The sequence below is a fragment of the Etheostoma cragini genome, chromosome 5 (genome assembly GCF_013103735.1).
Source record: "Etheostoma cragini isolate CJK2018 chromosome 5, CSU_Ecrag_1.0, whole genome shotgun sequence".
Lineage (NCBI taxonomy): Eukaryota > Metazoa > Chordata > Actinopteri > Perciformes > Percidae > Etheostoma > Etheostoma cragini.
Window position 1 is genome coordinate 23570732 of NC_048411.1, and position 11862 is coordinate 23582593.

At 39.6% G+C, this 11862-nt stretch overlaps 1 protein-coding gene across 2 annotated transcripts in view; it reads right to left on the reverse strand.

Moving 5' to 3' along the window:
* nf2a (neurofibromin 2a (merlin)) overlaps window positions 1-11862 on the reverse strand; it is a 26196-nt gene that overhangs the window by 3649 nt on the left and 10685 nt on the right. The window contains exons 5-15 of one of the 2 annotated variants that reach the window (XM_034872829.1): window positions 11471-11539; window positions 10951-11033; window positions 8769-8844; window positions 8042-8176; window positions 7322-7396; window positions 7047-7160; window positions 6062-6184; window positions 5461-5678; window positions 3952-4057; window positions 1713-1831; window positions 814-973 (exon numbers count right to left, since the gene is read on the reverse strand). In XM_034872829.1, coding sequence (XP_034728720.1) covers window positions 814-973; window positions 1713-1831; window positions 3952-4057; window positions 5461-5678; window positions 6062-6184; window positions 7047-7160; window positions 7322-7396; window positions 8042-8176; window positions 8769-8844; window positions 10951-11033; window positions 11471-11539 — 1278 coding nt within the window. The remainder of the gene's footprint in view (window positions 1-813; window positions 974-1712; window positions 1832-3951; window positions 4058-5460; window positions 5679-6061; window positions 6185-7046; window positions 7161-7321; window positions 7397-8041; window positions 8177-8768; window positions 8845-10950; window positions 11034-11470; window positions 11540-11862) is intronic. The other variant, XM_034872830.1, reaches the window with a different exon arrangement.

Consider the following 11862-nt stretch of genomic DNA (forward strand, 5'->3'; position numbering starts at 1 on the left):
AAATGGCTGCAATGAAACAAAGAGTGAAAAATTTAAAGGGGTCTGAATACTTTCCGTACCCACTGTATATATATAAAATATACACTACCGGTCAAAGGTTTGGGGTCAATTACAAATTTCCATTACACTCCATTATAGACAGAATACCAGCTGAGATCACTATTGCATTGTTTTTTTTAACCAGGGCAGCAGTTTTCAGATTACATTATGTGCTTACATAATTGCAAAGGGATTCTCCAATGATTTTCTAGTTAGTTTTTTAAAATGATATGAGATTATAAACAGAATGTAACTTTGAAACATTGGATGAATGGTTGCTGATAATAGGCAATGTAGATATTGCATTAAATATAAGCCACCCACTCAGATCAGCTGGTATCCTCTCTATAATGGAGTGCTATGGAAATTTCTAAGTGACCCCAAACTTTTGACCGATAGTGTGTGTGTGTGTGTGTGTGTGTGTGTGTGTGTGTGTGTGTGTGTGTGTGTGTGTGTATATATTCAATTTCTAGGTCAGTGCCATATTAAAGAATTTGGTATTGGGTTAATATTTTTGGTTTGGTAACAAAGAGGTATGCACAGAGGCACATGGCTTCAGTAACACAACTGCTCATCCCACATGATAGCTGAATCACACAATTTCTTATTTTTTAAAATAACTACAAATGTTTGACTGTGTGTCCACGAATGTGAACAGATGAGGCATGAATGGGGAGAGTCATTCATGTACAGTTTATTATGAGGATTATTTTGTGGCATGTGTAACTGTTCATGTTATGGGTTCAGCATGAAAGCAGCCCAGCTGATAGCTACCTTTTTAAAGTTGCTGTGTTTGCTGGTCCCCTGCTCAATGTTCTGGTTGTGAATGACATCCAGAGGAGTTTCCCTCTCTTTCAGCTTCAAACTTTCAATCTCAGTCTTCAGCTCATTCAGCTGCTCCTGCAGGTGCTTGCTCTTCTCCATGTACTCGACTCTATAGACAACCAAATTGCACGTTGGAACACAGTTTAGTAGATTCTATGTTCCCTTCTATGTCCCCATTAGATTGACTTAAAGAGCTAGTATTTTTACAAGTGTTAAATATGGCAACAATGGGCATCAATGTTTTATTCCTTTTAATAAGAGCAATGACAAAGAGATATAACCATTACTGATAAGTGGTATGTATCTACTACATTCAATGAATCAAGGATTTGTAAAAAAAAAAAAAAAAAAAAAAAAAAAAAGAACCTAAAAAAAGAAAATCAATATGTATCTCTCAATTTCATCACAGTCTTTCTTAAAGTCTTATGAACCCACCAATCCTGGACCAGTAGTTTCTTAGCTCACTTTCCTGTATTTAACAAATAATAATTACCTAATTAAATGACAACAAAGACCTAGGTAATGTATTCAACTCTGCAGTCAGAGTCATACTTATCTGCAATCACCAAGAGCTAGAGAAAAAGAAAAGCTTGAATGTGTGCAGTGAGATCAGTGACAGCTAATGCTGAGGGTCAATTGCCTACCTGAACTTTTGAATCAAAATGTGCATATTAAAAAGTGATTGTGTTCCTCTGAGGACAATCCCAAATTAAGTTCCTGAATCTTTCTTTAACACACTTTAAGCACATTTAAAATGACTCGTAATAGAAATTCAATGGATAACCAATCCCTTCTGCCTATAAACAATACAGTAACAGGTCAGTAATTCAGTAAGGCCGGCCACTCACTTCTCCTTCTCAATCTCCATGGAGAGGCGTTTCATGTCCGTATCTTTAAATTCAAAGCTGAGGTTCTCCTTGCTGAAGCTCAGGTCTGGAGGCATGCTGTCAGATGGAAGTCCAGGAGACTAGAGGGGGAGATAGAAAGAGCGATAGAAAGGAGGTGGTGTAGATAAATTGCCAGGACAAAAAATGGAGCAGAATAAAGAAAAAGTGGTAGTGATAGAGAAAGGAAAAGATAGGAAGGGTACAATATACAAAGGAGGGGTAGATAGAAAAGGGATAGAATTGAAGGTGACAGTATATATAAAAAGAATGACCACTGTGATGGTCACAGACCACAAACACACAAATATATGCCTTTACATACTGACCAAATGTCTGAAATGCATTGGCCACATGTAACCTCAGGTGTCTGCTTGATAAGAAGTTGACCTACAGTAATACACAATATAAATGTAAATCCACTGAATCCAAAACTACCCTGTGGAAACATTCAATGTACAGTACATACGGTTTACCTACATACTGGACGAGCAGAGAAGGCAATTTGACCAAGTTTAGAGGAAATAGGAACGGACAATGTGTACTTCTTAAGTGTGTACTTTAGACGTAAGTGTGTGATTATATGTAGATGCATTTTCTACATTTTCATGAGATAATAACTGTATAAGGGGGTTCCAGTAGCAGCCTGCATCCTGTATGTATATGCACCAGTGTGTGTATGTTTAGGCTCTTTATTCATAAGCTTACAGTGAGCAGTTCCTTATCAATGGCCAGCATAGTGTGTGTGTGTGTGTGTGTGTTTGTGTGTGCGCAGCTAAATGTGCAATGTGTGTGTTTTTAGCATGTTGGAAGCTCTTGCGCAGGCTGCCTTATGTGCTGCCTGTTCTTTTGCAAGTTTCTCTAGTTGAGTGTGGCTTCGCAGGGCTACGGTATGTTTGTGCGTGCGTGCGTGCAGGGCATTAGCGGTCAAGCTAAAGCTATAGGATACGGTCATTTCCATACCAACAGTTTGCAGCCAAACTTAGGGACGAACATGGCATTTTTCTGTGGGGGCTACGGAATGCATAGTCACGCCTTATTGGGAGTGTATACTCCTGTTACAGTATGTGTATTCTGCCTATTTACGTTATGCAAGGCTGTAACTTTCAACTCCACAATGTTGATTTATTAATATTTATAATTAATGATTTCACTATTCCCTTTATCTTTGTCTTTAAATATAAAAGAAGAAAGAAATGGCCATTTTAATTTACCACATTCCACAGTGACGTCTTGAAATTGCTCACTTTGTGTGACTAGTCCTTTTTTTCTTCTTTTTTACTATTATTGGTCATCCTTATCAAGAAACAATTAAAACCAGGGATTATGGATGAAAAAGGCCATTTTCAGTCATGCAAATTACATTTACAGAAATGTTGGTTGATAGATAGGAACATGTATCTGCAGTTGTCTAAAACTTTTAATGGTTCTAGGTTTTTAAATGTGACAATGTGATGTCTGAGATAATCATGAATAGAATATTTTGTGGATTTTGACCTGTCGGACAAAACAAGACATGTTATAATATCACTTTGCGCTCCAGGATATTCTGATCAGCAACAGATGCTTTGTGAGGTTTTACTGAGCACATAATAAATTGATAATAAAAATTATTGTCAGGTGTAGACTACTCTATATCCTTTGCGTTCCACTTCCGGGATTGCTCCGGTGCTGCAGGAAATTCTGCCTGATGCATGCATTTTCTGTTTTCTTCTGCTTCTTTGTGTTGGAAATTTAAGTTTGGTAGATTTATGAGGAGTATTATTGACTGCTCCTCAGATCTCTGCATGGTAAATTGAGATAGCTAGCTAGAATATCTGTCCAATCTGAGTTTTCTCTTGCACAACTATTTTGCAGCAGCTCTCTGCAGACTTTAGCACTGCCCATGACCATTCTGATTGGTTTAAAGAAATGCCATTAAACCAGACCTCTTTCCTCCCATCCCCATATGCTATGTGGACCCTCCTTCAGCGTGCTTTGGAGGAGGGTCTGGCAAAGTGAGACTAGGTGCGGACCAATAATATACATTGTCGCTACATCAATAAGCAGAATTTCTATTGATTTCATTCTTGCCATAAGTGATTAATAGCATCAGCATACTTCGTTGTCCTTTGCTTGTGCATTATGTACAATGTGTTTTAAGTATATTTGAGTACAAACACTTTTGTGTAAGTCGTTGTGGGTATGTTCTAGGGTCTGTTACCATATAGACAGCCCTGCTGGTAATCTCCAGCAGCTTGTGCTTCGCCCTGCGCTCCGACTCCCTGGCTTCCTGCAGGTCCTGTTTCAGCAGCTCAGCCTCCTTGGCCCTAAGCGACAAACAGACAGACAGTTATACTTCAATTCACCTCCCAATCCTTCAAAATAGACAGAATCATCTCAATTGAATCCAAAATGATATTACATAATCAGGATCATCGGTACTCAACAAACCGGGAATGTCACTGTGTTATTACCAGGTGATGAATGTACCATCCGAGTAGACAATCATTTCTGACTCTATTATTCCACTATTGAGTTTGCACACCGATGATCAACACAGGTGATTACATTTATTTTTGATTGTGTTCCTGAACACTCCGCAGTTCCTCGTTGATGTGGGGGAGCTATGTGCCTCAAGGGTTTGAGTGGACATAGTCATTTACATGTTGAGAGGCACAGGTTTAAATTTCTCTGGTGCAGAAAGTGCTCATCTAGATATTGCTGTTACTGGCAAGTGGTTAATGGTGCCCATTTGAAATGATTGCCTAATAAAATGTGAAGCAGAAGCTGTGAAGTGATATTTTTAGAATCCATGTATAATGTTTTATTATGAACAAGACTTAAGTTCTTTGCTACAATGAATTGGCATCTATCAGGCTTTACAGAGTGCTGAACGAGGATCCCTCATCAAGTCCTCCTACTATCCATCCTCAAAAGAAATTTAAAAAAGTTAACAGCAGATATTATTAATTACTGGATCTGAACCACTCTAGGATGTAACAGAAAATTACAAAGGCACAGATAAACCCCGGATCAAAAAGTTAGTTTCAGACCGGTGAAGCTTCAAAGTGTATTAAAACAGACTACTTGATAGGGACTCCCACCATCAATCGATACTACTGCTAACAATTAACTAGCACAAATGAACTGCCACAACTCAGACCTAGGAGGAGAGCTGCTGAACAAAAGCTTTCTCCCTCATCCTTCTGTGTGCAGCAGCAGACTGGAACCGCATGATTACCTGCTGCTGCGCAAGAACAAAGCCTTTAAAATGAAATGATTTTAAAGAAGTTAGAAGTTCTTTGATCAAGCAATTTAAATGCAGCTACGTTACCTAACTCTATGCTCACAGCATATCAACCGACGGAATGCTGAGCAAACTGAAACGCAGCGGCATGTTTGTGCCCCTCGACATTAAACAGTATGGTGACTCAAAAACATTTGGAAGGTTTATGACTTGGGGAGGTTATTTAGGAACTGTGTTTTGATGCTCCTGTAAGACATCTTCCACATTTCAAAGTATTCCCACTAAAAAATGAAGATGGATGGCATGCAGCTGCGTTTGTGTGAAGAATTTATAAATAAAGAGAATTTGTGTATCAGAGAGCAGTGTTGAGAGAGAAAAAGCAACATAGTAGGCAAAGTTGGATCAGAATCATATTCACTGCAGCATGGATGGCTGTATGCTCTACAATTCATCCACGCGTCCACTTCTTTCTCCTCTCCCCACCTTCTTTCCGATTCCTCTGCCATCTTGAGGGCCAGCATCTCTGCCTCCAGCATCTTCTGCTCCATGAGCCGCCGCTCTTCCTGGCCACGGATGACAGTCGCTTTGATGTGTTGCATCTCTGTCTCGGCCTCGGCAGCTTTTTGGGCCAGCAGCCTAGCCTCCTCCTCCGCAATCTGGGCCTTTTCAGCCAGCAGGTCCGCCGTCTGCTCCGACCGCAGCTGGAGAGGAGCAGGAGGAGGAAGGGCAAACACAAGAAGGGCGAAAGAAAAGTGATGGGGAAATGGAGCAAAGAAAAAGAGGTAGAGTGAGAGACGAAAATATGTGCAGAGATAGAGATTGGGAAGACAGGGAGGTATGTGGAAGAGTACAGAAAGAGCAGGAGAGATTGATGGAGAGGAAAGAGGTGACAGTGAAGACATTAAAGGGAAATAATGAGTAAATATGGAGAACAGGAAACACTGGGAGGAAGTGAAGTGAAGTTGGTGTGAGAGGAGCTACATTTTACATAAATAAGCTGTTATATAACTTAATTAATGAAACTATATGTCACATAGCCAACAAAATTGTGGATTTTGGATTAAGCTAACCAAGTGAATCTTACCAGTGCATCGTTGGCCATGTGAGCCTCGTCCTGCAGCTGAATCAGCCTCCTTTTCAGCTCGTCCCTGGCTCTCTCTGCCTCCTCCCGCAGCTGCTTCTCCCTCTGTAGACGCTGCCTCTCTACCTGAAAGAACAGAAAGGTGGAGTGTGGACAAAGAAGTGAGGGTATGGTGGGAAACATTAGTGGAAATATGGACAAAGAAAAAAAGAAACGGAAAAAAATAAAGATGGAATATGGTTGACAATGGACATAGCACAACCCTCCGGGTGCACCTGATGAATAAAGTTTAAGAAGTAACTTAGTAACAAAGCAATTTTCATACATTTTTGGGTGCTTGCATTTCCTCTCTTGAAGTTTCTATTCACCTATCTATTCACCTCAATTTGAGCAGAAAGAACTTGTGGAGACTGTCCAGTGGAAATGCTTGGTGGACAGTTGCTAAAAGTTGAAATATTGAAAATAAATATGTAATTTTGTCCTCTTGCTGAGCCCTCTGTTTATTTTGATGTGTCCAACTCACCATATTTTCCTTACCAGTAGTGAATGGAACACTGGCAATTTAGCCCACCCCCTAAATGTAATCTCAACCCACCTAAAAATTGTAAAAAAAGAAATCTATTTTAGTGCTTCAAGTTAGAGTTTGATAACTTGTCTGTTAGTGAGAGAGGACAAACAATTACAGGTTCAAAGGGTTTGAAAAAGGTTTAATATCCTGTTTTGCTGTAGCAGATGCACCTGCAACCCTGTCAAGGAACGGGTTAACAGGGTTGTAGGCACTGTATCTGTGTCACATTCTAATTATGGGCTGAGCCCCATTAAAGGTCTGATCCTAGATGCACCACTGGGATGGAAACATTCATTAAAAAGCATTTTCTTTTGCCAGTGTTTTGTTTAGAATGTGCCATAAATTTAAATGTAAAACTGGCTATTGACAAGTTTAAGCCCATTCCTTTGTCTTTGTCTTTCCATTATCAATGTATTGTACCTGTTTCTTGGCCCTCTCCTCTCTGGCCTGAGACTTCATCTGCTGTACTTCAAGTGAGTTCACCCGGCGACGGCGCACAAACAGGTCATGGTTTCCTATACACAACTGGAGGATCTACGGGAGGAACAAGAGAAACAAAACCAATAATGTGTGCTATTTACAAAGTTAAAATGGTTGGTAAATCCCAAAACTCTATTTCACCAGCCACTTCCAGTAATTGTTCATCAATTTCACTATGAGAAATGATCAACCTCTACCATTGCAACTGAACTCACCAACTTGTTGACTCTTAGCCGTGAAGAGTTGAACTTGAAAACACCGGTCTTTTTATCCACAGGTTGGATGGTAAACTAAACATTGAGGAGAAAAGAACACCAGATTGTTAATCAGACCACAAAAGAAAAACACCTTTCTGTTGGGTAAAGTTGAGCAATATTTTTGAAATAAGTAACACGATATTCAATTAAAAATGTATGTTCACAAGATAAAACTTCTGCATTTGTTATAACAAGAAATTCCTTTACTAACTTAAACCAACAAAGTATGATGCTAAAGTATCGCCTATATATTAGGCTAAAGGAGTGAATCTTCACTGGTCTCAGGATTCAGTTTAGTTATGATTACCCTGCCAACGACTCAACTTCCTCACACATGGGTTTTATTGACAAATTCAAGCAGTCTCTCACTCACACACACACCACACACACACACCTAATTTCCCCTTTTTATTGTATCTGCTCTTAAAAAAGACACTTCCTGAATGTAGTATAGTCTGAACACAGCAGACAACAGACAAAAGGCAGAAAGAGGAAAATCAACAAGTGACATCAGTAGGCAATAATCAATTATGGTCTGTCACTTCATTGATGCAGAATTGTCCACGTCCGCATCGCAATGCATCAATGAAATGATTAATTCCAACGCCCCTATCAAATAGGTATCAAAAAGTTATCTTTGACCAATCTTTTTCATTAGAGAACAGCAGATTCTCCCACCTCCTTGTCACTGTAGGAGATGTTGCGGATCTCATTCCAAGGGAAGGAGCACTTGGGCGTCAGCCTGTTGTCCGGCTCGTAGATGTGCAGACCCAGGGCATCCACACCCAGAAGAAGATCTGTTCCCTTTTTATTCTAAACCACATACAGCAGAGTAAACAAAGTTTTTATTCTACCCAAATGTGAAGGGACACTAGTGACCACCCCTCTATCCAACATTTATTTGTCCTTGCATTTAACAGACTTGTCATTGTGGTGGCTCTACTTGCCACAACTATTTGTAAGTGTTGAGCTGAACAATGCAGTTGCTGGGTGTATCTGGGCTTGTTTACTTGAAGAGTAATGCGACAGTGAATTACTTAATCTGAGGTTGACATATTTTATCTCATATTTTATGGTGTCTCGGCCTTGTAGAGACTGCACTAAACAAGGCCCCTCAAATAAACTTCAGTTTAAGAGTTGTGACAGGTTTGCTTCCGCTATGACTCACCTGGAAAAGATCTGGTGTCAAATCGCAGATCATTATTTACCCCCAAAACATACACATTTATTTAAAAATGCTCAAGATTCCAATAATACATTGAACTAGGGGACAATTTAGAACAGGAGAGTCAGACTGCTATTCCCAACTTCAATTCATAACACCACAGTGAAATGGACTTGCCTCTTATTCTCTATAGAGGCGTACAGTACTTTGTAAAGATATAGCAAAGCAGCATTCGCTCACCCTGATTAAAAAGCAATTGATGCCATACATGTCCAGGTCCTGAGCTATTTTTAAATACTCCATCTCAGCTTCATCCCTGGTTCAAAGACAGACACAAAGAGACAGAGATTGAAAGGGGTTCCAAGGGAATAGAGAAGAGAGGGCGGGAAGGATGGGAAGAGAGGAAAAGAGAAGAGAGGAGAGAAGAGAAGAGGAGATCAGACCAGGTCATGCTTGATGGAAAAGATGCCTCTAAGACTCTAAATACTGTGATTAAGAAATCAAATGCACAAAACTCTTTTCTTCTTCTCCTTCTGCAGCCTGGTTGGCAGATCTGTTATGATTTCAGGGTCAACTCAGCAAAAAAAAAAGAAGACATTCATTAGCATACTTTGATGGTTGAGGAAAAATCAGGGCATGCTTCTGCCTAAACTTTTAATAACTTGGATATGGGTGGTGGGAAATTGATGATTTAAGCTTCATCAATGTTTAAACAAGATAGCATTATGCCAAATAAACAAATCTTAACTAGGTTAGACGCTGACTCTGTACATTCAGACTTTGGAGTTCGTCAGAGGAAATTGTCAAGGTAATGCTGTGGAAATGTAACATGGCAAGTAAGTCAGTTAAATTGGTTTAAAGTTCCATAAAAAACAATGTTTAAAAAGAATATGAGCCAAAATGAAGAAGAAATTAACTTTAAAGGTTAAACAGGATGTGTAAATGATATCCATTAATTGTCATCCATCTGGCCTGGTTTAATATGTAACTACATTGTTTACAGTTAATGTAGTAGGGGGTCCCTACAGCATCTCTCTGCTCTAAATTTTGTATATTAGCACGCTAACATTTGCTAATTAACACTAAACAGGGTACAGCTGAGGCTGATGGGAAAGTCATTCATTTTGCAGGTATTTTGATCATAAACCTAGACTGGGTAAACCCAGCCCACTCTGCCGTCGATTTGATTTCCCCTACAGCTTGGTCTGGATACATGCACGTTTAATTCGCCTGCTTCAGTTCACAATTATGCGGTAAGCAATGACAAACTGGCTTATCCACCTGGCGCGCTATTGGCAGGTTTAACACGATGACGATAGAGAAGCGACCGAGCAGGTTCTTGTTTACATTCAAGCGGCCACCGAACGCCACCGAAGCACAGCAAACCCGTTGATGCCAATGTCGCTTCTACTTCACCCGGATTGTTGGTCTGATTAGTTGAAGGACTTTCCAATCACGTACAGAGTCATTTGAACTATGCCTGTTGGTCACGCCCATGGACCGTATATATTAATGGTCTATGGTCACGCCTCTTGTGCAGAGAAAATTCAGAGCAGACTCCCCAGACCAATGCTCAATCTCAAATCTATTGAACTTGGCTTGGTCAGGTGATAGCCAGACTATCATAAACCCTCAGTACTAGACAAATAAAACATTTGACCTGATGATGGCACTAGATGAAAATTCAAGCCTCACCGAGCTACTGCAACTCAACTTGAGGGGGACAAGACAGTCCCTCCAACATTGTGGTGGTGCAAAAGGAAAAGTCAAGGCATCACCAATGTCTCTTGGATATATCTTCTGGGAACCATGAATGTATGTAACAAATGTCGTGGCGTGCCATCAGCATCAGTGAGTGAGTCAGTTATCACTTTTCAAAGTGCGGTTCAGATTGTTATCTTTTAGAACTCCCTTTCCAGGCCAAACCTCCCCACCCACGGGAGTTTTAAGACACTCCACATCCCTCACACTTACACTCTGTCAAAGTTTCAACTAAGCTTAGCTTAGGGATGGAGCAAAGTGCAACAGAACTGATTTTCATTCTTGTGTCAATTTCACTATAATATAATGTATTTACTCCTCACCAAATATTCCCTTTTAAAAAATAGTTATATGAATTGTGCTTACTTATGTAAATACATATCATTTGATTTAATTCATGAGTTAAAGGCTGTTGTAAGCGGTCCCATTTGGTGCATTTTCTTAACTAAAAAAGTTCATCAATGCTCCTTTTAAAAACTCCCCCACAGAAACAACTTTTATGTGAGTCTTTTTGCATCTCGTTGCCAAAATCAACTTCCGTTTGGAATTAAATATTTCTTATAGAACCAAGTTTTAAGCACATCCTTTGTGACCTTATATTAGAAATATGCTGATGACTATGGAAATTCACAGCGATACAGTTTGGTGCAGCACTTTCTACCTCGTCTTGCCCCTGTGCTCTGCATAACAGGCTGTGATCCTCTCCTCCCACATTTCTGCAGTCATCTGGTATAAGTTTATAACCTGAAATGGGAAGATGCAAACATATAGTATGTATACATGAATGAAAAGCATGCAGTTTTTGTATTTATTTATTTATTTTGAGCATGTCAAATTTAATATAAAAAATGCAATAGCAGTATTTGAAAAAGGTTTAAAAAGGTTAAAAAAAGAGAAAGAGATGACATAATTCATATCATTACTAAACTTTCTTAATTTACATGTGTAAAATGTGTAAATGTATTTAATCCTACCCCTTAATAATAAAAACATAATTTACAAAAAAGTCTATACAATTATAGAGCTTGGCATACTTGTCACTTATCACACACATAGTTACATAATTTACAGATAAATATAAAGAGCATACTGTATTTATTGTATCTATGTATCTTGTCCATTAATGACATTACTAGTATCTTCCCTATCAATGAAAAAAAGTAAACCCAGCTGTGACTCACCCTCTTTGGAAGCAGCTCCTCCTTAGCCAAGAAGCCAGGTTTGTGGACACTGGGGTCGTAGTCTTCGTACTGCAAAATAGAGCGAAAGTGCCAAAAGGATTAAAATCACTCCAAACGAATGGACGTTATCCACCTTCGCCCCAATAACAGGCCAGACTATGCCTCTCCTGGGAGCAATTCATAAGGAGAAACTACAGCGCCTGTAAGAAAAGGGTCCCTTGGAGAATGAATGGAGGCTGGTCTGCCATGAGGTCATTAATGTGCACCGCACACACAGTGGCCCAGTTGGTGGGAGACGGTGTAAATGATGCCATTAGAGATACAGTGGGTACGGAAAGTATTCAGACCCCTTTAAATTTTTCACTCTTTGTTTCATTGCAGCCTTTTTCCAA